At 38.4% G+C, this 26470-nt stretch overlaps 1 protein-coding gene across 1 annotated transcript; it reads right to left on the bottom strand.

The window, feature by feature from the left end:
- Positions 1–3791: 3791 nt before the first annotated feature.
- Positions 3792–20866, bottom strand: LOC308702863 (butyrophilin subfamily 1 member A1). Its single transcript, XM_081385997.1, has 10 exons — positions 20708–20866; positions 18838–18940; positions 14282–14380; positions 10740–10841; positions 10524–10640; positions 9012–9149; positions 8862–8913; positions 7720–7746; positions 7575–7601; positions 3792–6194 (listed from the first exon to the last, which is right to left on the bottom strand). The coding sequence occupies exons 2-10, from the start codon at positions 18898–18900 to the stop codon at positions 5635–5637; spliced, it is 1185 nt and encodes a 394-aa protein (XP_081242123.1). The 5' UTR covers positions 18901–18940; positions 20708–20866; the 3' UTR covers positions 3792–5634.
- Positions 20867–26470: the final 5604 nt, after the last annotated feature.

The following is a 26470-nucleotide window of genomic DNA, read 5'->3' as shown; positions in this document are numbered from 1 at the left end:
TAAATCTTCCTGTTACGACTCCGAGTCGAGTGTGAATTGAAATCGCTTCAGACGATTCAGTGCGTGCAGGAACTGAACAGTTCATTCAAACTGATTCGCGAACCGATTTAGACAGATCTGCCAACTTGTTTGATGAAGTCTTTGAACAGAATCGACTCAAAAGAGTGATTCATTTGTGAATTGAGCATCGCTCAAGCCCAGAAAAAAGATACATCGCACTTACGCATTTAACAACACATATTGCATTAAAATAAAGTAACGAGAGGAACGTCGCCCAACGTAACGAAGTAAAAGTACCGTTTTTTCATTAGAAATGTACTCGAGTAAAAGTAATACGTAGCCTACCCACATTCAAATCTACTCTTAAAAGTACAATTTTTCCAAAAAACTACTCAAGTAAATGTAACGAAGTAAATGTACTTCGTTACTACCCACCTCTGGTAACACAGGCCAGCTAGTAGTTGCTAAAACTTCACTTTCCTGAACTCAAGAGGCGCTCTAGCGACTGATGCTAGAGACCGCAGTCTTTAGTCTCCTTGCTCGAGTGCATAACTTCCATGCTGGAGACCCGCACAGAAGAGGGCGAATAGGACCTGGATGAGGGGTTACACGAGTTTCTCACCATTCCTGATTTTTAACATGCATTGTGTTCGGTGTGGTATTGCGACTGTCAGAGCAGAAATGAAAGCTGCTGCTCTCTGTATGTTTTTTCAAAAACGTCACAATAGCAAAACGCAGACCCTCCCCTTGAAGAAATTAGGACAGAAGTGAACAAAGGAGACCAATTAAAACAGGTGTAAACAGGAATGTCTAATTGTGATCCAATCTACCAAAATTAATACCATCTGAACACCGAACAGTGCTGGAGAGCTTTAAATATGTGGCCATGCAAGAACTGCCCTCATGAGTTCTTGAAGAGTGTGCACTTTCACATGACCAGTTATTTGGTCTTGAAGTCCCCCTGTAGTCAATTTTATCCCTTAAAACTCATCTTTGATCAACAAAATGACATGTTTAAACTTTTTTTTTTTGCTTGAAAAGTTCTTCATGCCTTAAAATTGCTTGAATGTAACTCTCCACCGTTGCCTCATTTAGTATTCGTGGTTCTATGAATATGCAAAAATTAGCCCTGCCTCAAATTACTCACACCAGTTCAGAGATCCACTCGTTGATGTGTTTTAACAGTTTAGAGAAATAATGCTTTTGAGTGCTTTCATTGTGAAATCTGTTATTTGTATTTGTCCCACTGGAGACAAAGGTGATGGCAGCAGGTAAAATAGTTCCATAACATGTTTAGGTGAAGAGAAAAACTTTGGATGGAGACCATCCTCCTCTGACAAGACAATAAATGTGTATTTCAATAAATTTGGGCTATATTATCGCCTTATAATTTCAGGGCTAGCCTGCACCCTGCAACATAAAATGATAGGCTATACTGAAGGATCTTATGGTGCCTGCAGGATATTAAAAGCCTTTATTATAAAAATTACTGTATTTTATAATGAAAAATTTAAGAATAGAGAAGCTATGGCTGAGACAGGCTTACAATATTATAGTAACATTACCCTTATGAAAAGAAAATAATTTTGAATGTCGGTAACCAAACCTTTGATGCGCCCCATTGACTTCCATAGTATTTTTTTTTTTTTATTCTACCATGGAAGTCAATGGGAAATTAACTGTCTTAAAATATCTTTTTTTTTTCTGAATTTAATTTTTTTAAGTGAACTATTCCTTTAACCCTTTCAGGCTCAAATTAAGTTTTAGTAACAGGAAAAATCTGATATTTGGGGGAAATTATCATATGGGGTAGTACAATAGAATCCTGACTTTTTTTTTAGAGAGACCTTCACATGCAAGGCGTTCTGGGATGTTGCAGATTTGCAACATTGGCCCAGTGTGGTAATTAGACACTGACAACTGAATATGATATGAACAATAACTTTTTATATACAACTTTTCAAACAAAGTGCTTTTCAGTGGCAGAACAACAACAAAAACAATATGGGATCCAAATCCAATATCTCAAATCCTCATTGAGTAGGGCATGTTTCCAAGTCACTTTGTCGTGTGGTACTCCAAGAAACAGTTTTTGTCTTTTGTAAAGCACAGAAGTACTTTGCACTTCAGGCAGGCCATTTGCGTGTAGCCACTCTTGCACAGTCTGCATCGTCCACGTTTCTCAGCATGGATGGGGAAATGATCGCATCGGTCTAATCTGACATCAACCGATGGTGCAGAGATCCTCTGAAGTGGAGGTGGAGGTGGGGCAGCCTGATGGGCGGTTGGATCATCTTCCAATGACGGTCGTCCTCTTTTCCTACTGTTCAAGTCAGCCTGTTTGCCAACCTTGATGAGGGCATCTGCAACTTGAACACGGAAGTCAAGAAGTGGCATATACTTCTTCTCCTGCTTCTGGGTGAGATGACGGCGATAGAGGAGCCAACCATTGACCAGTGATGGCTGGCTAAGGTTCATTGTCATCTGGGACCTCAGTGTCACTGTCTGCATGTATGTTATGAATTTCAACATCAAGGTGGTTGAGATTAGCGTTTGCCAGTGGCTCATCATCATCAAAGCTGGAGTCAGACTCGTATGCTTCAGGAGATTCCTCAAAATCTGGATCAGCAATTTTATCATCTGGAATGGATTCTGTGTCAGATAAAGCACCATCAGGAAGGCAAACGTACTCAATGACTTCCTTGACTGAGTAAATCTTTCGTCTGGCTGCCATAACACACTGGAAATCCTGCATAGAGAGTATTCTGTAAGGTAGTTTGCCAAAAAATGCTTTGACACAATGATCTGTACTAATAAAAGTGCCATGGAATTTAGGCTACATCAGTTTTCCTCACTGCACAGTCAAATGAACATGGTATTGTGCCATTGCTTTTGATCAAATCTGCCTCTGATTGTTTGTAACTTCACTCCAAATTATAACATTTTCCATATAGGAAAATAACCCTAGTATAAACTGTTGCTCAAAATATAGGCAAACTAGTAGATAAAGCATGTGGTATCCAGTGGTACCTATCTGGCCACACGTTGCAAATCTGCAACGTTGAAATAGAGCTGCACCAGGTGAAAAATCCAGAAGAGATCAAATCTACTAATTGGCATTTACTGTGTCTATATACACTTATGACTCTTCTTATGCAGTTTTAGTTTCAAATTAATGGAGGTTGATAGTGATACTTACACGAAATTGATGCCAAGAAAATCAGTTTCAGGGAATCCATGGAAACAAACATGCTGGAAGTGAGACTACACTGCCATCTGGTGAGCAAGTGGGAAACTGTTTGTTGCTAATGGACAACCAAGTCCTGCAGTGGTACTTCTGAGTAAAAAAAACTCATTAAATATGTATCTGGAAAAATAAGGTAGTTAATTTTTAACTGTTGCAAATTAGCAACGCCTGCCTTGAGAGGGTTAAAGTTACAGCTATTTTAAGAAGCCATGGACATAATGAAAAAAAAAACACTTAAGTTGTTTGATTAGATTGTAAAATAGGCTGTAATTTGTTGTAGAAGTAATTGAGAATTTTGCTCTTTCTTTCTTTATTAAAATTCAATTAAAATTAGAATTAAAATTCTATGTTCTAATTAATTCACTCAATTTAATTATGCCTTTTTTTAACAATTCCTAAATAATAACAACTCTAAACACACTTTTAACTAAATTCATCACTATTACAAATGACACTCATTTGCACTATTGTACGTTCCTTACAATGCATACATAAAGTACAATGAGTAATATCTGCCAGATAAATAAGAGTGAACACACAGGGCTGAAGTTATTTCTTTTTATTATTCACATAAAGTGCATTTTTCATGATTTGAGTTAGTCAGATGAATGTGAAAGTGCAGACAGGGCAGGTGAACACTATTATAATAAGGTTCAGATAGACGCAGGTTCAAAAGTACCACAGAAGCAGCAGCTGAAAGACATCGTACTACCTTGATGAAATTACTGGTCTGGATCGCTGTCAGTCATAAGGACTGACCATCTAATATGGCCCAGTGGTTTATCTAATGCTAATGAGGTCTAGAATACTGGTTCTCAACTGGTTTTGCTTCAGGACTATACACTTTATTTACATCCGACGACCAAACACAGTGTGTGTTTACTGTCAAAAAAATAGTCCTTAGCATCGAACACTCATCTTGCTATGAACTGCATATGCTCAACAATACACAAAACGATTAACATAATGGCTGAAGAAGACAATTCTCTCCAAAGCTTGAGGGGTTTCTAATTGTCTCTGAATTTCAATTGTTTCTCACCAGCCACATTATGGTTGTCACAAACCAAGTGAACCTGGGTTTAATGTAGTCTGCGTGACATTTTATTTTACGTTGCTTTATTTTGTTCATGGTTTCCGAGAATGAGGGGATGTCTGTCGACCAAGGGACGAATGTATTTGTGCCAAAATACCACTAGTGTTGTCTTCCCTTTTTAAAGGGGCTTTATGTAGAAACCCTTGTTTTTAGCGACACCGGTGGCCGTTAAGTGAACTGCAGCCAGCAACTTATTGCTTGTGCTTGCACTCGTGAACACGTAACGTACAAGAGACTGAATGTGATTCAAGGCAAAGTTTTTTTTTCCGTTCTTCGCTTAGAAGTAAAAAGACGTTGGAAACACCTCTGCAGTGATATACTGTTAGCGAACATCCCAACGCCGTCCACGCGTGCGAGAGCAACAGTTAGATGAATCTGTAAATATGTGCTGCACGCTTTCCTCTTAATAACACAATAAACACAACGAAAAATGATAGCAGTGAGAAAACAGCCGTTCAGAAAGCATCTGATCATAGAGATGTGGATGTTTGCACCAGCTCTGCGATTCACCGGCATCATGTCGACAGAGGAGGTCATTAAAATCACACTGTTATGATAGTTTGATTATCAGGCTATGTGAGACTATAGTTTGAATCAGAATCCCTTTTCTTTGCATGACATGTTGACTTTACAGTACAGAATGGCTCCTTCGGCATTATCCTGAACATAAGCATCATGTGTCATTGAACGGAAGAGAGGCTTTCGGGAGTGCGCATCTTTCGGATTTTAACAGGAAAAACGACCCGAGTCCTTCGCATAAATTCTAGGAAAGCTAGGAAGTCGGGCAAGATCTTGTTTTTTCATTTTCGTTACACGCTGGTCAGACATAGGCAATAAAAAAGCTAATAATACATGAAAATTCGTACATATAGCCCCTTTAAAAGTTGACAATCCCACTATCCCTCTTTTTTTCAATGTAAGAGGCTTGAATGTGCGAGGAGTCCGGTCTCGTCCGCGTCCAGTTATTTTACTTGTTCAAAAACAGTCCGTTATGCTGCTTAATATTGAACTTTCTTAATTTATTATCCTAATACTAAACTCATGGTTTGTATCGCAAATAGTTTTTACCTTATTTTCTAGTTATTTACCAATAGCGACTAATGAAGAGTCTCATTCACATTTGCTATGAGTGGGAAGCCCAAAGTATACTTCATAAAAACATATTTGTTGCACTTTTTTTGCATGTTTCTCCTGCTATCTCTCTGAACAAAACGTAACTTTTTCAGGCTGCGACCGGTTGAGAACCACTGCTCTAGAGATTAAGCACTGGGCTCTGGTTGGAGTCGATGGGACCTCAACCCCACAGGCACATCCCGGGACACAGGCAGTGGCTCCTGTTCCCCGGAGATCTGATCACCAGGTCCTTCACGATCTCCACCGTTCCGAAGAGCGGGAAGAGCTTCTCGTCAAATGTCTCGTTGTAGGTGTAGATGTGGGAGCGGTTCTCCACGTCATAGAAGGACAGCTGGCCCTGGCCGAAGTCAAGGTAGACGCCGACCTTTCGAGGAATTAAGGAGGCCGGCAGGCCGGTGAAGGGAACGGTGAGGGCCTTCAGCTCCGTGCCGCGCTCCAGCCGAAGGCTCAGGTATCCCGTGTCGGTGTTCAGGGACTTGAAGCCCTTACGCAAGGCCGACTCTTTCGCCACTCCGATTCGCCAGTCCATTTCTCCAACATCCACCTCCCAGTAATGGCGGCCAGAGGCGAAGCCTTCGGATCCGACCGCGCACCACCAACCGTCGAAGCGCTGGTGATAGTTGGGCACGTCTTTGCGCTTGAAACCACAGCGCATGCGCCTCTCATCCTCGGAGATCAGCAGGTCGGGATTGGCCGTGTCCAGGTCAAGGGTCACCTCCACTATGAAGGAATGAATGGAGGGTCAAGACAAATGAATCAAATTATAAACTATGAATCGTTCAAAATGGCTAAAGAGCAGCAAATGTAGGCCGCATTTTAAGACATCAAAGCCTTGCTTTCGATACAAAGTATGGTTTAAAGGATACCATTTTTAAGCCCGGGACACACCAAGCCAATGTCAAATAACTAGAGGTGATGAAAGCTGATACGTCAGTTGCGTCTCGGCCGAAAAGCTGCGCTTGAACACACTAAAAGGACTAAAGGTGACTGTCAGCTAGCACATGCGTTCTGCACCTACATGTAAGGAAAGAACTGTCTATATCAAAAGTCTATTTTTGTCATTCAAAAAGAAAAAACAAAACCAGGCCTGCTGATTTACAAACCGTAAAACAAAGCAGCTCTTGCTTACCATTTTGAATATCAATCATGCTGATCACTTTCTTCATTCCAGGCGGCTCATGTTATTATGAAAATATACATGAATGCTCAGGTAAGATGAACTAAAATTATACCGTCTTGACTTCTTTGCTTTGCTTTCATCACTTACGCTTTTGTTCTCATGCACTGACTCGTTACTAAGCTGAACAGCCAATCAGAGAACAGCTCTCGTTGAATCGGCCTAAAATCTCCCGCCGGTTTACGACTAGTGCCGACGGTGTGGAACACGCCACAAAAACTGGGCCGCTGACACTGGTCGACGGTCGGCCTGGTGTGTGAGGGCCTTTATACAAAATTACAATTCTAGAATACGTTTCAGACTCTGTTTATAAAATAATCAGTATACCAATATGTATATTTGTATGTGATGCTGTACTTGTAATCCCATAATGCTTTGCGACAAGATGGCAGATTACTTTTTGATATTAAATCGTATTTTATTATCTTTCGGTATAATTAAAAGTAAATAGCTCAAGAAATCTGAATTTTACTCAGTATTTGTCTGTGATGTGTATTTTTTTTAAAACACATTTAAAAGCAATATTTAAAAAACTGGAAGTTTTGAACATTCAGAAACAATGTTTTCATAACTTAATGGTAACATTTGCAAAATGATTTTAGAAAGTTTTCTGTTAGTTGCTTAAAAAATTAGCTCTGCCATCACAGGAATAAATGACATTTTAAACTATATTTAAATAATATTACTGATTTTTTGGTCAACATAGGATACTTCTTTTTTCTAAAACATAAAAAAAATCTTAACAACCCCAAACTTTTGAACGGTAGTGTATCTATTGAAGGCTCAAACTTGTCAAATGTGAGTTGAATCTCATATGAGAAACACTATTTGTGTGATGCTGGCCAATTATGTGGTTCTGTTACAGTAAGGATGATGCTTTAGAAGGGCAGCTGTCTTTGTAGTCATCAGAGCACATGTCTTACCTCCTGCATCACAGATCCAGTCCCACACTAAATACAACAAAAGCAACAATCAGCTCAAGTTCATACTTAATCTTAATAATCAGTCCACACTATAATTGCAAACTTCTTTCTGGAATATATTCAGAAGCACTAACATGTGACTCACCTATGTGAGGAATATATGGGGTGGCACCTAGTGAGTGAAAAACAACAACAAAAAAGAGAATTGAGCGCGAAAAATATTAAAAATAAAAGATTTGTTAATACCATGCATGACATATACCACATTAATATATTTTCATCAAAATAAATACACTGCAAGTGTTATATGGATGCTAAACTCTTGAATCCAATGACAATATTGTGTTTACATGTGCGTCACATGTCAGGGGAGCAGCACATTTTAGCCAATCAGAAACGCTCTCTGCCTTTAACCTTCATCCTTCCCTCGCACTTTGTAACAAATCTTTCCCTCGCAGGTCAAAATGACCAGAAGCCCTAAAATTATACTTTATTTATTTATTTATTTATTTATTTGTCCAGAAAGCTAATTTTATTTCATTTTAATAATATTTGTTCTATTTTTAATCTATTTGCTTTTTTTTTGTGTAGATTTTTTATTTTGTTATTTTATTTACCTTTAAATTACTAGATGCTATCAATAAATAATAAATAAATAATAATTTAAGTACATTCCTTTTAACTTAAATTCAAAATAACTCACAATTTCATGCATAAACCTTTTAATTCAGCTCAAAATATCTTACATTGGGTGTCTTTGCCGACCTCTTGTGGGAAAAAATTATATAACATATCTCTTTATAGCTCTATTTAGAGCAAATGAGTTTCTTTTGAGTTTCATTTCTCTTTCAATATGCATTCAGATACACATGTAGAAATTATAAAATATATTTTTTTTTGGTAAAGTTTTAGCATTTGTTTGTTTGAATTTTGAGCATTTTTAGGTTTTTCTATGATAACTGAAGCATTACATTCATTCCTAAGGGGATCAAATTGACCCGCGAGGGAAGGATTTGTTCCTTTTTAAAATTTAAACCACAAAACTCCTTGAATCCATTAAAAAAAATTGTGTGTGTGTGTGTGTATTCGTGGTTCAAGTGCAACAAAAGTCCTAGGGTCTTGGACCCCTAACATTTTTTTTAAAAATGAGTTTCGGGCCAAAATGACCAGAGGGAGGGATGAGAACAGATCCAGGTTTGTTGACAATGGCTAAAGTCGTTTATTGCACCTTTAACATCTTTTGTTTTTAGATTCATGATATTCAAGACACTGAAGAGAAGATCTGACCTATTTTCTGGCTCCTCTGTTTCCACATGAGCCACTTTTGGGGAATGTTTTCCTGAACACACAGATAAATCAGAAAGGTTTTGTGTTACTATGAAGCTGTTTGTCGGCTGAATTCCCTCTGAAGTTCCTGTGATGTGACTTGCTTCAAACCTTGTCTAGTTCTTTGTTGATGAGTGTCCAGAACACCAGCTCCACGGCCGACTGCAGGGTGGACATCCGCCCTCTTTTCCAGTGAGTCTCAAAGTCATCCAAAACCGCCACCACCTGCTCTCCAGGCCAGACACTTTGCTGCACAAGGAATGTTGCAAAGATGCACATGGATGCAATATGTCCATTTTTGTGAAATTGAACAGTTTATTGAACATTTAAAAAACATGTAAGTTTCTATATGTGTTTTATATCATATTTGATCCATTAGGCTTTTATGGAACATATACAGTGTAAACCCTAACTAAAAAAATCCTTAATTAATAGTTTTGAGAAGAGCCAACTAAAATTAAACAAGTTAGTTCAATCAAATTAACTTTTTTGAGTATTCAGAAATTTCACAAAACTGACACATTTTAAGTAATCTGAATTGTTTCACTGTTTTGTGTTTTGAACTTGAACTTTTTCATTTAGACAAATTTAAATTTAACTGAGACTGAGCTGGGACTTCTATTTCCCAGCATGCTTTGCCATGACACTCAAAAGGGAAAGTAAATGCTAAAATTAAGTGTTATATACTGTTTTTTTTTTTGTGCAAAATTAATGTTAAGTATGTTTAATGTTTTGTTATGCTAGTTTAGAAGAGTTTCTGTTGAAGTTTCTTGTTCAGCATGAGCTTAGTTTGTGAACAGATATATGTTAAATGTTTTATTTTGCTGTACTCATTCAGCAACTGCTATGCTACTGCTATCAAAGCATGGTGTTACCAATTAGCAAGGTAGCATTTATTGAATGTTTCCAATACTAAAAATATTTAAGTTGAGATTACATGACAATTTTAAGTATGTGTTGTGTATGTAATGTGTATGAATTAGCTGAAGTTCTGCTTGATAAATGTTTTAATTTATTAACTTAAAATTTTTGATGTAACTGATTACCTCAATTTTTTTGAGTTTTGCCAACTTATTCGGGTTTACAGTATGATATAGTGACAATATGGAGCTCATATTTAAAAGGGGGGCCAATTTCAGAGGCCCAAACTGAGCAAATATATGCAATTTGGTGCAGATGCTGATATTTTTATAGCCAAAAGGCAAGATAAAATTCTGATAGTTTGTATATTAAAAAAAAACATTTGTAATGTATGGATAATCACATAATCCTAAAAAAGTGTTCATCTTGAAATATTACCAACAATATAAAAGTTATTCTGAGGTTTACTGTATAAAAATCAGTAAATATTTCACAGCAGAAAAACACGTGAACTAAAGTTTGGCATTTTTACAATTATACTAAAAAGTTTTTACATGCTAAAAAACTATAAACTATCTATCAGATGACAGAAGGCATGTGGTAGATTGTGTGTTTTCCAGCAAAGTTTTGATCATGTCGATCATTTACTTTAGAGGCCTTAGAAACTTGCATATCAAATACCATACAGTAGGAGTTCTAGGGTTACACAGAAAGCCATGGATAAGGTATTTTTCAGGCAGATCCAGTGTGATGTGTGAGTACCTCAGGTTGGGCCCTCAGGTCTTTGGTCCAGGTGAGGATGAGTCTCTTGGCGTTCTCCATGTCCTGATCCTTCCAGTCGCTGCTCTCTGGCCAGCCGTCCGTCTGCATTGGTCTTTTCTGTTATAACAATATTTGGTGACAAAACCTAGTGATTTGCAGCATTTGGTTTCAGTGAGTGCAGAAAAATGTCAGTAAAGGTATAAATGTGTATCTCACCTTGCTCTCTAGCAGAGATGCCCACTCCAGAATGAAGGCCCTGCAGGTGAGAGTCGGCCAAACATCCTCACTATTTGAGACGTGATCCAAAACCTCAGACCTCTGTGACCAGCAGGAGAGAAGACACACACACACAACACACACATACACACGTGACACACATGAGCTCATCTCTGCATGACCAACATCATACTGAAAAATGTGAAACGACCCGGCCATATATATATATATATATACACACAGTATATATATATTTTTTGTGTAAATATGTCATTGAATTTGTCTTCCTGTCATTTAAATTCTACATTTCAAAATGGAAGCCAATTAAAAGATCATGACATGGATTTTTATTTTTATTTTAATATGTTCCTTGAGGTTCACTTATAATATTAATCAATTATATTGCGAACAAAAAATTACTTGTGTGGAAAAAAAAATTATTTTCAACCCTCATTCTGTCCCTCTGTCTGAAATTATGGGTTTTTAAGGTGCGGCTCCTTTAAGGCTTGTCAGCAAACGGCCACTGTTATGATTGGCTAACGTCTTTGCATAGGAAACAGTATCAACATAGCCTGGGAAAACCCAGACAACTTCCGGCAAATTTAGATTTGCTCTGCAAGTAGTCTGGCAAAGAGCTCATTCAAGCCCATTTCTAATCCGTCGAAATCGCGGCACCAATCAGAAACGTTGGGGCGGGCTTTACACAGTGACGATCGCTCTGATTGGTTTTAGGTCTATCCAATTGCGCCCAGAGGCATTTGAGCAACGTCTGTTGGTGAAGCGCAGCAACTTTTAAATGCATTATTATTATATTCAAATTGCAAACCCATGAGGACAGCCTCCATGAAAGACCCACTGGCAGATGAACGTGCTACTACATTTCTCTCCGAAACGGTAGGAAATTAAATTAGATTTAATAGAGGATTTTAACTGTGACAAGATGATTGACAGGGCAGTTTACATGACAGGATGCACGTGACAGATCCGTCCGATAAAGATGACGAAGTAGTATGTCCCAAAGTTTGCCTACTTTTTTGCGACACATTCAAAAGTAAATACCTTTTCTTCACAAAAAGAGTACATACTTTTATGGCGTAGTATAACTTAGGCGAATTGGGACGCAGCATATGGCTTTACACGATGACGATCGCTCTGATTGGTTTTAGGTCTATCCAATTGCGCCCATAGGCATTTGAGCGACGTCCGTTGGTGACGCCCCTTTGGAAATGAGTTATTAATGAAGCTTTGCCAGACCATAACTCAGTTAATACTGAGAATGGTCTGGTTTTAACCAGGCTAGTATCAACAGCCACTCGCTATTGAACGCGAGTATTGTTTTGAAAACACTATTAATATAAAATGTAATTTACAGACAAAGCATTATGAAATCATTTACTTGCGTTTTGTGATGCAGCTGTCAGATTAAATACATCTGACCACTTCATCTGTCAACAAAAGTTTCTTTGCGAACTCTCCATTTCACTGTGCCTCGTTTACAAAACAAAATGCTCCGAACAAACATATATTCCTCCAATGCGATTCAGGACGCCATTGTACAGAGACAAAATCCAGCTGTTGGACGTTCTTTCACTCTTCCATTTGTCCTGTTGTCAGCGGAGTCAGGCAATGTCGTAAGATAAACGCGCATCTGTAATCTGTGCACTGTCTATCAGTGTAGACAGCGTCAGTGATTATAATATCATCTAAGATGGCGGCGCGCAAGTGCATTGCCTATCCGCACTGTGGCAGAGAGAAAAGCTCTGCAGAGAGTCAGAGAATCGTCGGCTCAAGCTGCCTTCGAGGATATTTACAGCACCAGATGCCTACGGCGTGCCAGAAATATAATAAAGGATTCCTCTCATCCTTGCAATCATCTCTTCACTCTTCTGCCATCCGGAGAGCGCTGTCAGTCTCTTAGGACACGCACCTCCAGACTCCTGAACAGTTTTACCCACATGCCGTCAAGGAACTGAATTCTACTTAAAGGGGTCATATAATGCCATTTTTGTACAAGCTAATATGATTATTTAGGGTCTAAATTAAAAGTTTGTAATATACTTTAATTAAAAATTCTCATTCGTATTGTAAGAAAACACTAATTTTACCTGGTCAAAAACAGCTCTGTTTTCAGCACGCCGTTTCAGTGCATGTGTCTTTAAATGATAATGAGCTTTGCTCACCCCGCCCCTCTGTTCTGTGGGTACACCGTATTAGACATTCTCTGACCGTATCTAACACAATAACCACGTGTTATTCGTTATAAACGTGGGATTATGAATTATATTGAGAACGTCGTACATAGAAAACATGCCGTAATGTACCCTGAGTGTAAACCTTAGACGCATTCATTGTGAAGCCTGCAGCAAGGTTTGCAAATTTCGCAAAGATTAATATAAATACTAATATAAAGGTTAATAAAACATTGCACTCACATCTTCTGGAGGTTCAGCAGGAACACGTTGGTACCGATCCGTTTTTTCTCGTTTGTGAAGCTGTCTGGTGTGAAATGATTCGCGCAAACATGAAAGCACAGACGATCGTGGGGAATCCCCGTGAGGGAATCCCCGCGTCAATCCTTTGGGCATATCGCTTCAAAAACAAAACTCAGCCACTGCTTCTTCAACGGCTCGGATTTAGGAACAGGACTGCTGTGTTCCTTATTACATCTAAGAACTGAACACCACAATCGCTTAGACGCCATTCTACTCCAGCATATCAACAATGGCGGACCACTATGACGATGGCTGTCACAGCTTGCTCAGGGCGGGTCTTGTGTTGAAACACGGCTGTCAATCACAATAGCGGGAGTGCGTACGATCTTATGACGTCACAATATCGAACGGCTTGATTTCAGAGATGGTCAAACATATAAGGAGATTAAAACAAAACCACTGGATGGATTTTTATCATGATAGGATGGTTGTGTACAGGCACTGCCAACAGACATTTCAGTGCAATCAACTTGTAAAAGTGCATGTACCATTATATGACCCCTTTAAAAACGAGGACTGTACATTATAAGCTGCGGGGTTTTGCAATAATAATGTTTTATTTAATACATTTTTCTTATTGACTATATTTTACTATTTATACTTTTTTATGTTCTTCTTGTCTATATTTGTCTGTATACATGTTCTTATGTGAATGTACCACTGAGGAGAAGCACAAAACTTCATTGCAGTTGTGCAGTGACAATAAATCTATTCTATTCTATTCCATTCTATTCTATTCTATTCTATTCTATTCTATTCTATTCTATTCTATTCCATTCTATTCTATAATGGGCTCTATTCACTTGTGGGGATCACCTATGGTGCGATGAACATTGATGTCTTGCTCTGGAGGCGGTCATATGCAAATGTATTTGCCTGTGTGACATCACAGATCCCGTAATATCAAAACGAGCTGTTTTTGGAGCTTGATTAAATCAATTCTTTGTTTTATATGTCAAAAGATCAAGGTAAATTTGATTTCTCATGTCACGACCCCTTTAAATTCGGATTTTGCACAACCTTTTTCTGGTCATGTATCTGTGGCTGTACCTGACAGACCCGTCCCAGATCCTTGGCGAGGTCCACAATGAACTGCTGGCTCTCGTCCAGCGGTTCTCTCTTTTCATTCTTCGCCTTCTTACGAAACTCCTGTACACACACACACACACACACACACAAAAAAAACAACATTATTAAAGCTATTTAATTTCCAGTCTCAGTGACGGACTGTCCACAGGCACTGTCAGATTACTCAATCTGTGCATTTTCCTTATGATGAACAGAAATCCCCTTCCCCTAAACGACACATTAAAACAAAGCAAACTGTGACTGGCCTCTTTTCATGTCAGTCATATGGTCCATTCCTGTCGTGTGTGCGGTTCAGCGACACATGTTTGAAAACACACGTGTCGCTGTCCTACTCCATGTTCGTGGCCTCCTGGGATAGAAAAGTGTCCACCACACTTCAGAATCTGGACGGAGCCATCCGGGGATTCTCGCCTACTCTTTTATGAATACTGAGGATTCGGAAATACTACTCCTATCACATACTGTTTTCTCCTACTATAAAGTAGGGAAGTATGTGGTTTCAGACGCAGCCATGTTGTCATTTCAGACAGTTAATGTTGTTCATAAAGGCTACAGCAAACAATCAAGGACAGTGATTAAAATGCCGCTCATGCGTGATCTACTTCCTCTGTCTTAAGTCTCATGAGCAGCAAAAGACTCACCGTTATTGAAATCAGTTACAATGACCAGCCAAACGGGGCTTTTATCTCACTTTTGGACTTCAGGATAGACAAAAGGACGACAAACTTTAAGTTTGTTATTTTGTATTTGTATTTATTAGATTAATTTCAGACATGTTAACAAGTTCATACACTTTGTTTCTATCATATATAGCCAGTCTTTAACTCACACAAGAAATTGAGCACATATACACCTATGTGCATAGAAACCCACATCCATATCCATATGTACCTACATATATATATCCACACCTACCCCCACATACGTGCATACATACATACCCATATACATACACCCATATACAGGTACATAAACATACCTACATATACAAACGCTTACATATATACACAAATGCATACATATAAACACAACCACATATACACTCTGTAACATGTCTGAAAAGGGGTTGGAAGAAGTAAAACCTTATTTAATCCTACCCCTTCTCCAGTATTAAAAACTTACATTTCGTTAGCCTCATAGCATAATTGCCTAAGTCAAGTTATTTTAAATATAACTTAGGCAATTATGCTATGAGGCTAACGATTTGCTATAATCATCCTGTTTCCAAAGTCTTCTAATCTACGGGAAAAAAATAATAATAAATAAATAAAGGAAAAAAGAAAAGAAAAGAAAATGAATATAACCGTATATCAATAGAGAAGTAATCTAATATTATTCTTGTAGTAAATTCTAGAGCCTTGACTTCAAATCCTTATTCACATTCCCCTACCATACCCACATACATCGTACGAGACATCAATTCACCTCTGGCTTTCATCTCGGTACTTCACAAAAATCATCAGTCTAAACCTCTTTTTAAACAAACTCATGCTTGGACATTGCTTCAGTTCTTGGCTGAGTTTATTCCAAACCCTAACACCACAGACTGAAGTGCACATCCTCTTCATGGTTGTTCGAACACTCTTTATCCTGAAGTTGCACCTACCCCTGTAATCATAACCCCCTTTCCTATCCGTAAAAAGTTTCTGTATATTATCTGGTAGTTGTTTGTTTCTGGCTTTAAACATTAACTGAGCTGTTTGAAATTCTACCAGATCTGAAAGTTTTAGTAGGCAGGAGTTTCTGAATAAATCATTAGTGTGATCCTGGACACCTGCCTTATGTATTATCCGGATGGCTCTTTTCTGGAGTGTGCACAACGGTCGAAGTGAGGATTTGTAGGTGTTGCCCCAGACTTCCACGCAGTAATTTAAATAAGGCAGAATTAGTGAAAAGTATAATATATGTAATGCTTTTATATTCAAGAACTGTTTGGCTTTACCAAGGATGGAGATACTTCTGGATAATTTTGACTGAACATGATGAATGTGTGGCTTCCAGCTGATCTTGTGGTCGATCATCACCCCCAGAAACTTAATTTCTTTAACTCTATCTATATTTATACCATCTATGACCATTTTTACATCGCTGTTCCCCTTACGCTTCCCAAACAACATAAATTTAGTTTTATCCAAATTCAAAGACAGTTTATTTAAGTCACACCATTTCTTTACTTTGATCAGTTCTGAGGTGATGTCCTCCATAAGCTGTTGCAGGTTTTCCCCAGTACACAAAATATTTGTATCGTCAGCAAACAGAAAATATTGCAGTATTTTTGAGACCTTACATATATCATTTATGTATAAGATGAAGAGTTTAGGACCCAGCACTGACCCCTGGGGTACACCACAAACAATGTCCAAGCATGATGACTGAAAATCACTTATTTTCACAAATTGTTGCCTGTTACTTAAATAACTTTTCATCCATTGTAAAACAACACCCCTGATCCCATAACGCTCCAGTTTCTTAAATAATATTTCATGATTTATTGTGTCAAATGCTTTTTTAAGATCAATGAAGACTCCAACTGCAAATTTCTTTTGGTCTATGGAACTGGTGATTTCTTCTATTAATTCCAGAACTGCCAATGAAGTGGATCTTTGTGATCTGAATCCATATTGACTTTTAGCAAGTAATTTGTGTTTGTCAATAAATTTGTCTAATCTGTTAACAAACAGTTTTTCTAAGATTTTGGAAAACTGTGGTAGTAGGGAAACAGGCCTATAATTGGTGAAATGGTGTCTGTCCCCAGTTTTGTATAATGGGATGACTTTTGCGGTTTTCATGCTATTTGGAAATTTACCAGTTTGGAAAGAAAGATTACAGATATGTGTCAATGGTCGAACAATTGCTTCAATAACCTTTTTAACTATTGTCATATCAGTACCATCACAGTCAGTTGACATCTTGTTTTTACATTTAAGTACAGTATCAATGATTTCTTTCTGCTCCACTGCAGTGAGAAACATTGAATTTGGATTTCTACATATTAGTTTCTCGTTCCAATCATCTGCTGATCCAGGATCAATGATTTTTCCTGCCAGTTTAGGTCCAACACTTACAAAATACCTGTTGAAGTTATTAACCACATCGTTCAAATCATTTATGATTTCATCATTATCAATAAAATACTGTGGATAATTATTTTTTTCTAGAATGTTTCCTAATTACATTGTTTAATATATTCCAAATACTTTTAATGTTACTTTTATTCCTATCTAATAATTCGCTATAGTATTCCTGTTTTGAGATCCGTAATATAGTTGTCAATTTATTTTTATATTTTTTATATTTATTCTCAGCTTGTTCAGTTCTATTTTTTAGGAATTCTCTGTAGAGTGTATTCTTTTTTTTACAGGCATTTTTCAATCCTTTTGTGATCCATGGTGTATCTAAGTATTTATTTCTTTTGGTGATTTTCTTTATTGGACAATTTCTATCATATAATAATTTAAAGGTGTACAAAAAAGTTTCATATGCTTTATCAATGTTATCTTCATTTAATACCAACTCCCAGTTCTGATTCAATAACTCTTCTTTAAGTGAATTTATTGTCTCCTCAGTTCTTATTCTTTTAAATAGCTGTCCAGCATCCTGTTTATTTCTTGTATAGCAGCTGTCATATACTAAAAAAACAGGTAGATGGTCAGTGATATCATTAATTAATAGTCCGCTTATCATTTTGTTATCCAATAAGTTTGTAAAAATATTATCTATTAACGTGGCACTGTGAGATGTAATTCTACTGGGTTTGGTAATGGTAGGGTACAGAGTCAAACTGTACATTGTATCGATGAACTCTTTTGTTGGTCTGTGATTATTTGGGTTGAGTAAATCAACATTAAAGTCCCCACAGATAAATAAGGCCTTCTGAGTTGAAGCTGTGTATGTTTCCTCAAACCATTCCTTAAAGATTTCTAAGTTAGAACCTGGAGTTCTATAGATGCAGCTAACAATTACATTCTTTTTCTTTTCCATAAAAATTTCCACTGTTATACATTCAAATATATCATTCATCACCCTTGTCATGCTTTCCAACACTTTATACTGCAGGTATTTATTTACATACAAAGCTACACCTCCACCAGTCTTCCCCTCTCTGTTTATATAGCTGAATTCATAACCATCCAGTTCAAAGTCAGCTCCCTTCTCAGTGCTGATCCATGTCTCAGAGATGGCAATAATACTGAATGGTTGTTCGAACTGGTTTAAATAATGCTTGATTTTATTAAAGTTTGCATATAAACTTCTGCTATTGAAATGTATAATAGAAAGTTTATTTTCTGCTTTAATAATCCTGTTGTACTGATCCTCAGAGTGGTAGCAGCAATTATCAATGACGTCAGAGTAGAAGTTATTATCCGGGTCAACATCGATCTCCATATCCTGACATTTGTACTCTGTTATGCCAGCTAATGTCAAAGCTTTTAAAGTAACAGGTTCCCCTGATGTCCCTCTTTTATTCATCATTGTTTGTAAGCCACTCAGACTACCGAGATATTTTTGCAAGGTACCTTAAACTTCTCTGCAACATTCTTGGTGGGTTCGACCAAAAACTGAAGACACTGCATCATCATGGCTGGTGCTCACAGAAATCCCCCAAGAGAGCAAATAACACTGCAAAAAATAAAAAATAAAAATAAAAACAGGAAATTACAAAATTACTTCATAGCACAGAAAAGACAAGTGCTGATCTAGCAGACTGTGTGTTGACTTTCACAACAGATCAATGTTTAAACACTAAGCAGATTTATATGACTAACTTTTATGACCAAAACAGTCAGACCTTGCCCTTGACCTAAATAAAGCAAAGCTTCAGGAGTTCAGTGTTGATACGACCCTTGTGAAAAAGGAGTGCGCTTAATTGTACTCAGTGTGCACTTGTGGTGTACTTCAAATCCTAAAAGTATATTGTTTAAAAAACATTTAATTTGAAATACAACACTTAAGTACACTTAAAGAGAGACACTTTCATGACTGTATCTTAACACACTTAAGTAGACTTTTAAAAAGCGCACTTTGTAATAATGTCAAATTAATGATGTTAATGTTAATATGTTAAAAATATTTTGTCATGCTTTAAAGAAGTGCACTTATTTTGATGTGTTGACTAACATACTAAAGCACACGTAAAGTACTTGATTATGATTTTAACTGTAGTGTGTTGTTCGATATTACGTTTAAAGTTCAAATATTTTAAATGTACTAAATTTCAACTTAATCATTTTAAATGTAATCACAAATCTATTTAAATACATGACAAAGAAGTTTCAATAGAAATGACATTAAAGTGTCTTTTAGTTTATCATTTAAATGCTTGTCAGTTAATTAAGCAGTAACTTTAATTGTATTTCAAAGACAATAGTAGTGATTGTGAAATGTACTTCAATCCTACTTAAGTGGAACTGCTTTTAATATAAATGTAACTATATTATATTCTTTTAAAGTACATTATTTCCATAAAAATAACTCTTTTTATGATATTTTATCATTTTCTGAAAATAAAAAGTGTGCAAAATTCTCCAACATGATGCCAGTGTTGTTTAAAATTTAAAACAATGCATAATCAGCCTATTTTAGACCATTATGAAAAATAACTATCTATGCAAAAGCTACTTGTCCATCATTTGAATAGACTATAAATATCTGGGGATGAACGCACACGTGACGCAAAGCAGTCTGTAATTCAGTCTGGTGGAGGATTATCCGAACAAATCCTGTTGAAGACCTAACAGCCTGACTTATATTAATAAAACAAGGAAGAATATAGTTGCTAATTAACTGTTAACTAAATGAGCCATTAAATATAGCATAGATTCAGGAATTAATATCTCAGTGGCAGAGTATTATACAAAGCAATCCTAAATGTATTGTGAAATATGACTAAATACCAATTATAATTATTTGTAGTTTCATTCCTGAAGACAGAAAAACAAAAGAGCATTTGCAGCTTATAATCAAAGGGCTCCTATACTGTAGCCTACATGCAATAATTTTGTCATGAGTTAAATATCTGGACTTCAAAAGGATTGTGAATATCATCAAGCATTTAACATAATGAACATCTTTGACTGCACTGTAACGCTGACGAGCGGTCTAGACCTGCTGAGTAAATGCTGGAAGAGACACATGACTTTGCTGCACTGCACAAGATCTTCCGTGTATATTGATGAGGTAATGCCCTTGAATGACATTCTCAAATCAGTCCGACACAACAGCATCTGCAGGAGATTCACTGCGAGAGTATGTAAACAACGCCATGCTATCGTTTCGTGACGTATATGAGAAAACAACATGCTGCAAAATATGAGCGAGAAATAACGAGACATGCAGAAAATAAATCAGCATGCGTAGCTGCATATGTCTATGCGTTCATCGCTGTACCTGCAGGAGGTGTGCTGTGTCGCTGGATGGGTCCTTCGCAGGAGAAAGTGTCAGAAAGTGTCTAGCGAGTGAAGTGGAGAATGAAGACTGCAGCGAACGCTTGACCTTGTTTACATACAGGCTTCCGAAGAGCCGAACACGAGCCGAACGTCCTTCGGGGGTTTCCGGAAACATCGATGCGGAATGAAAGCGACTCCATTATTGTGGTCCAAGGGAAGTGAGTTTTACTGTACTATGATTTAACATTTCCTTTTTTTTTATTTTTTTTTTACTTCGAATTTATAAAAAGCAGAACATATGTAACGAGATAAATATTGTAAATTGAGGTCCCTTTAAGTAAATCCTGCAATAATGGGATTGCGTTTCCTATTGGCTGCACCAGTGGCGCTATAGGACACTGTGTTCGAGTAATCTGCAGCAGAGCTAGAGAAAACTGCTGTGGGTGAGTCGGGTTTTGTGTTTGCTCCACACTAAAAGTAAAAAATATGTAATTTCATATAAGATGTTTGACACTGTATGCAAGGATTGCTCGCAGTAGATACTGATTGATATATAGAGCATGTTTTCTGTTCATATTTTTGAGTATTTTGATCGTTTCATGTCTGTTTGTATGCATTATACGATCTTTCTATCTGCGCCATTCTCCATGTGCTTTCTAATGAGGTGAAACGTATTTTGATTAGGTGGAGCTTGAACTGCATAAACGACTGCCTGTCTTTTCTCTTTGACTGCTCTGTATGCAGGTAAATGTTTATCATAGTGTTTAAAAATGTACTCTGTTAACTTAGTTGTATTCTTTGTGTTAAGAAATATTGACATTTAAAATATTGAGTAATGTTTACCGTGATATTAAGTGCAGCAGAGCTAGAGAAAACTGCTGTGGGTGGAGCTTGAACTGCATAACGACTGCCTGTCTTTTCTCTTTGACTGCTCTGTATGCAGAAAATAAAGAATCCTGATTTCATCTAAATTCTGAGTGTGTGTGCTGATGAGGGGTGAGACAAACCGGGTCACAGAGAGAAATAACCAAAGGTCACATTGGTGCCGTGACTCAGGACTTCAGTCGAGGTGGTCGAAGATCATCTGAACATCGGCCCGGCGGGCTTGTCTTCATTCTTCTCTACACAGGACTTTCAGCTAAGCTTTAAAGTTATCACGGGACAAAGAAAAAAAATGAAAAGAGACTTTTGAATGGACACTTTGAAGTGATTTTATTTTATTATTGAGTTCAGGAATATTTGCTATTATAGAATATATTTTGCATTTTTTTTCCCTTTCTTTTCTTACTTTTATGCTCTAATTGATTATGGAGAACGCAAGGTTAACTGAATCTCGCTACATGGGCACTCCAGTTAGTGTTGGTCGAGGGAGAGGTTTATTAACAACACCAATTCCCTTCCCAAACATTAGCAATGGTATGGGGTTAGAAGCTAATGTGAGTCCCGCTCCAAATGGTAATGAGAACCCTATTAGTGTAAATGGCAGCAGTTCTGAAACGTTGCAGCCAATTAGCACATCAACTCCAGTCCTTACCAGTGACATGATGAGTCAGATGGATATCATAGTGCAGCAAGTAGGCCTACAATTGGCGGACAGTATCCTTGAACGTTTGAATTTGCACAGTCAGACAGAAGTTACACCTAAGCATACTCAAAATAGCCACCATAGTAGATACATGCCTGAGCAGAGTTCCACGTCAAGTGCATCGCAGATTCAAGTAGTGCGTCAGAGGGAAGTTAAAGATCCTCCAATTTTCAGAGGCAACGCATCAGACACTGTTACACTTGATGAGTGGGTGGAGCTCATGAAAAACTTCATAAGAAAGGGATTTCTGCCTACTGAAGAGCGGGTGAAGAAATTTTAATCCACCTGAGAGGCAAAGCCAAAGATGTTGTTAAAGTGGGTATGCTGTCTAGCGGATTGAATATCAGAACAGATCCTGATGCAATCTACACCATTTTACGGAAGCATTTCAGTTGCCAACAGTATTCTCCTATCCCACTGCAAGATTTCTATACAACTCTTCCAGATCCTCAGGAGGATCCCTTTGATTACTGGTTGCGCCTGAACCATACTGCTGACATTACGGCTGAGTGTTTAAAACAGCAAGGCAAGGTTCTAGATAATCAACTGATTGAGGTTACACGTATGTTCATTAGAAATTGTCCAGATTCAGATCTAGCACTGACATTTCGTTCAAAAACCATTGAGAAATGGACGGCTTATGAAGTGCAAGAGATCCTGAACGAGTATCATTCAGAGAAAAGTCTCAGAGCCACGGGAAAAGGAAATAGGCCGAATGAATGTGGAAAAATTTCTATGAATGAGATGCGTGTAAGTCCTGGCCCATGCACGGTAAAAGATGAACAGGATTCTCTTCAGTCAAAACAGTCAGAAAATATGGCTTTGGAAAAGGTGATCGATATGCTGGAACGGGTTCTGATGAATAATAGTGGTAAAGCACTAGCAAGAAAGGAGTACAGGAAGAGAAGCAGCATGTCTAGAATACCAGGCTTGAATGAGGCGCCATGCTTGGTGTGCAAGGACACCTCACATTCTGCTTTTATTCACTGTAAAGACAACAGGCTCTGTTTCCAGTGTTTTTCACCTGACCATCCCAGAAGCCGGTGTCCAAAGGAAAGGAAGAGTGCTCCCTTGGCCAATCAGCAGTCAAACTGAGTGATCTACGTGTGAGGGAGGATCACGTAGATCTTGAGAGTGAAGCTCCCCTATCCAGTTTTGGTGAGATGAGAGATTATGAGTCCTTATGTGAAATGTTCAGTAATGTAACTTCAGACAAAACAGTCATCGTTCAGAGTGTTCAGAGAGTTCAAAAAGCTGATAGCTTGTTTTACACATCCGTTTCAGTTGAGACTGATCTCGTTTTCAAAGCTTTAATTGATAGTGGATCAATGGCATGTACTCTTAGTGAGTCTGCGGAAGAACGATTGTTGAAAAGTAACCCAGATATGACGAGACAGTCAGCACAAGATATTGTCATTGTTGGTTGTGGTGGCCATCATGTTTCCCCTACTGCAATCTATGATCTTAATGCTACAGTGTACGGCTGCTACATGACAATTCCTGTTTTGGTTGTGCCTGGACAGACTGAAGAGATGATTTTGGGCACGAACGTCATAAAGAGAGTCCTGATGCAATTAAGAGAAACTGACGGTTACTGGAGGCTCATGTCTAAGTCAAGTAACAATGAGAGTGATGAGTGCTGTATGTTTCTATCCCTTTTCTCAAATGCCGAGAGGTGGAGAGGTGAATCCATACCTGAGAAAGTCGGTACTGTAAAGTTGCAGAGGAGTGTGACGTTAGAGCCACAAACTGAACATCTAGTTTGGGGTAAGCTACCTCGGTCTTCTGTCTTGTCAGTTGGCAGCACTGTCATCGTGGAACCAACAGAGTCTAGATCGAGACCAAGGCAAATATTGGTCGGGAGGGTCATAACACCACTATGGGGAGATGGTTCTATCCCCTTGAAAGTCATCAACCCCACTAATCACAGAGTTGTGTTGAAGAGAAATGCAAAAATAGCTGACGTGTCACCTTGTATTGCTGTGCAAGATTTGCCGCTACCAAAACAGATTCAGTCAAATCTACAGTGTATTGAGGAACCCTTACCACCTAGATCCGGTGAAGAGATGAAGCGTGTTTTGAGTGAATTGAACCTTGGTGAACTTGATTTGGAGTCATGCGAAGTATCTGCCCACTGGAAAGACAAGTTGTTGCAGCTTATTGAGAAGCATGAGTCCGTTTTGTCAAGAGACAAAATGGACTGTGGAGAGGCCAAAGGCGTTGTCCATCGAATTAACCTCACAGATGACAGACCTTTCCGTTTTCCTTACAGACGCATACCACCGAGCCAATATGCTAAACTGAGGACAGCATTAAATGAGATGGAGGAAAAAGGTATCATCCGCAAGTCACATAGTGACTATGCGTCCCCTCTTGTACTAGTCTGGAAGAAGAATGGCGATCTCAGGATCTGCACTGACTTCAGGTGGTTAAATGCGAGGACTGTCAGAGATGCCTACCCGTTACCACATCAGTCCGATGTGTTGGCGGCATTGGGTGGCAACACATTCTTTTCCACCATGGATCTTACCTCAGGGTATTATAATGTCCCCTTAGAGGAAGAACACAAAAAGTACACTGCTTTCTCTTCGCCATTTGGTCTCCATGAGTACAATAGGCTTCCTCAGGGTCTCTCTAATAGCCCAGCCACTTTCATGAGAATGATGATGTCTATTTTCGGAGATGAGAATTTCAGTAGTGTTCTCTGTTACCTTGATGATTTGATGGTGTTTGCTCCTTCTGAGTCAGTAGCCCTTCAACGCCTTGAGATGGTCCTTTTGCGGTTGGCACATCACAATCTAAAGCTGGCTCCGAAAAAATGTTTTTTCTTGAGACGATCTGTGAAATTCCTTGGACACATTGTATGTGAAGAAGGGATTAAGACTGATCCTGGTAAAGTTGAGGCAATTAACGACATACAAGCTTCTGATTTGATGGAACCCGATGGAAAAACACCATGTCAGAAAAAGATCAGGTCCTTTCTTGGAATGGTTCTATATTATCAACATTTTATTGAAGGATGTTCAGCAAAAGCTAAGCCTCTTTTCAAGTTAACATCAGGTTCAATCAAACAGACTCCTATCACGAAAGGACGCAAACCAAGAAAGAAAATAAGTTACCTCAAACTTTCCCCAGCTGATTGGACAACTGATTGTGAGGAAGCTTTGCACACCCTAAAACTAGAACTGACAAGAAATGTGATATTGGCTCATCCAGACTTTGACCAACATTTCATTCTGGCTGTAGATGCATCTTTTGATGGAGTGGGAGCTGTTTTGTCGCAAGTTCTGCCAGGTGAAGAGATTGCCAGACCTGTAGCCTTTGCAAGTAGAACTCTGTCTCGCTCACAAATGAACTATCCAGCTCACAGATTAGAGTTCTTTGCCTTAAAGTGGGCTATCTGTGAGAAGTTTAGCCATTGGCTAAGAGGACGACACTTTACGGCATGGACCGATAATAACCCTCTTACATATATTCTGACTAAGCCACGGCTAGATGCATGTGAGCAGAGGTGGGTAGCAAAACTTGCCTCTTACAGTTTTGACCTGAAGTATGTCCCAGGAGCGAAAAATGTTGTTGCGGATGCTCTGAGTTCGTGAGCCATTTGTCCAGTCTTGTATAGGACATCGCCTTATCACTGAACCATACCTGTCTCTCTTGAAGGATGTCAGTGGTGTTGTTGACAACTCTGTCCAAAATGCTTTCAAGTGTACAAGTAATCATCAGGTGGTGCATAAGGGTGACAAAGCTTCTTGTGACCCAAACAGTGATGGACTGTTGCCTTCAGGTTCTTCCGGGAGCCAGGAAGTTTCTGCGGTGTTGGCAGCTCATTCTACTGGCGGCTTGAGTGAAGTCATGGGGACTGTACCAGTCATCTCACAACCGCAACAGTTAAGCCCTCCGCTACAGCACAGCAACATTGTTAACGAGCAGGAGCAGGACAGCACCTTGTGTCGGATTCGGTACTACATTGAAAGATGTTGGAAACCATCTAAGAAAGAACAAGCAAGAGAATCCAAAAGTGTGCGTAGATTGTTGAAACACCACGATAAACTTGTCATCTGCGATGGTGTACTGTACAAGGTGAAAAGAGATCCGAAGCTGAACAAGAAACTGTACCTGTTTGTTGTACCTGCTTCCTTAAAAGCACAAGTTATCCATGGAATCCATGATGCAGCA

Source organism: Scardinius erythrophthalmus (assembly GCF_964197995.2).
Source record: "Scardinius erythrophthalmus genome assembly, chromosome: 1".
In the NCBI taxonomy this organism is placed as follows: Eukaryota; Metazoa; Chordata; class Actinopteri; order Cypriniformes; family Leuciscidae; genus Scardinius; species Scardinius erythrophthalmus.
Note: the sequence above shows the minus strand (reverse complement) of the source record. Positions and strands in the feature narration are given on the sequence as shown.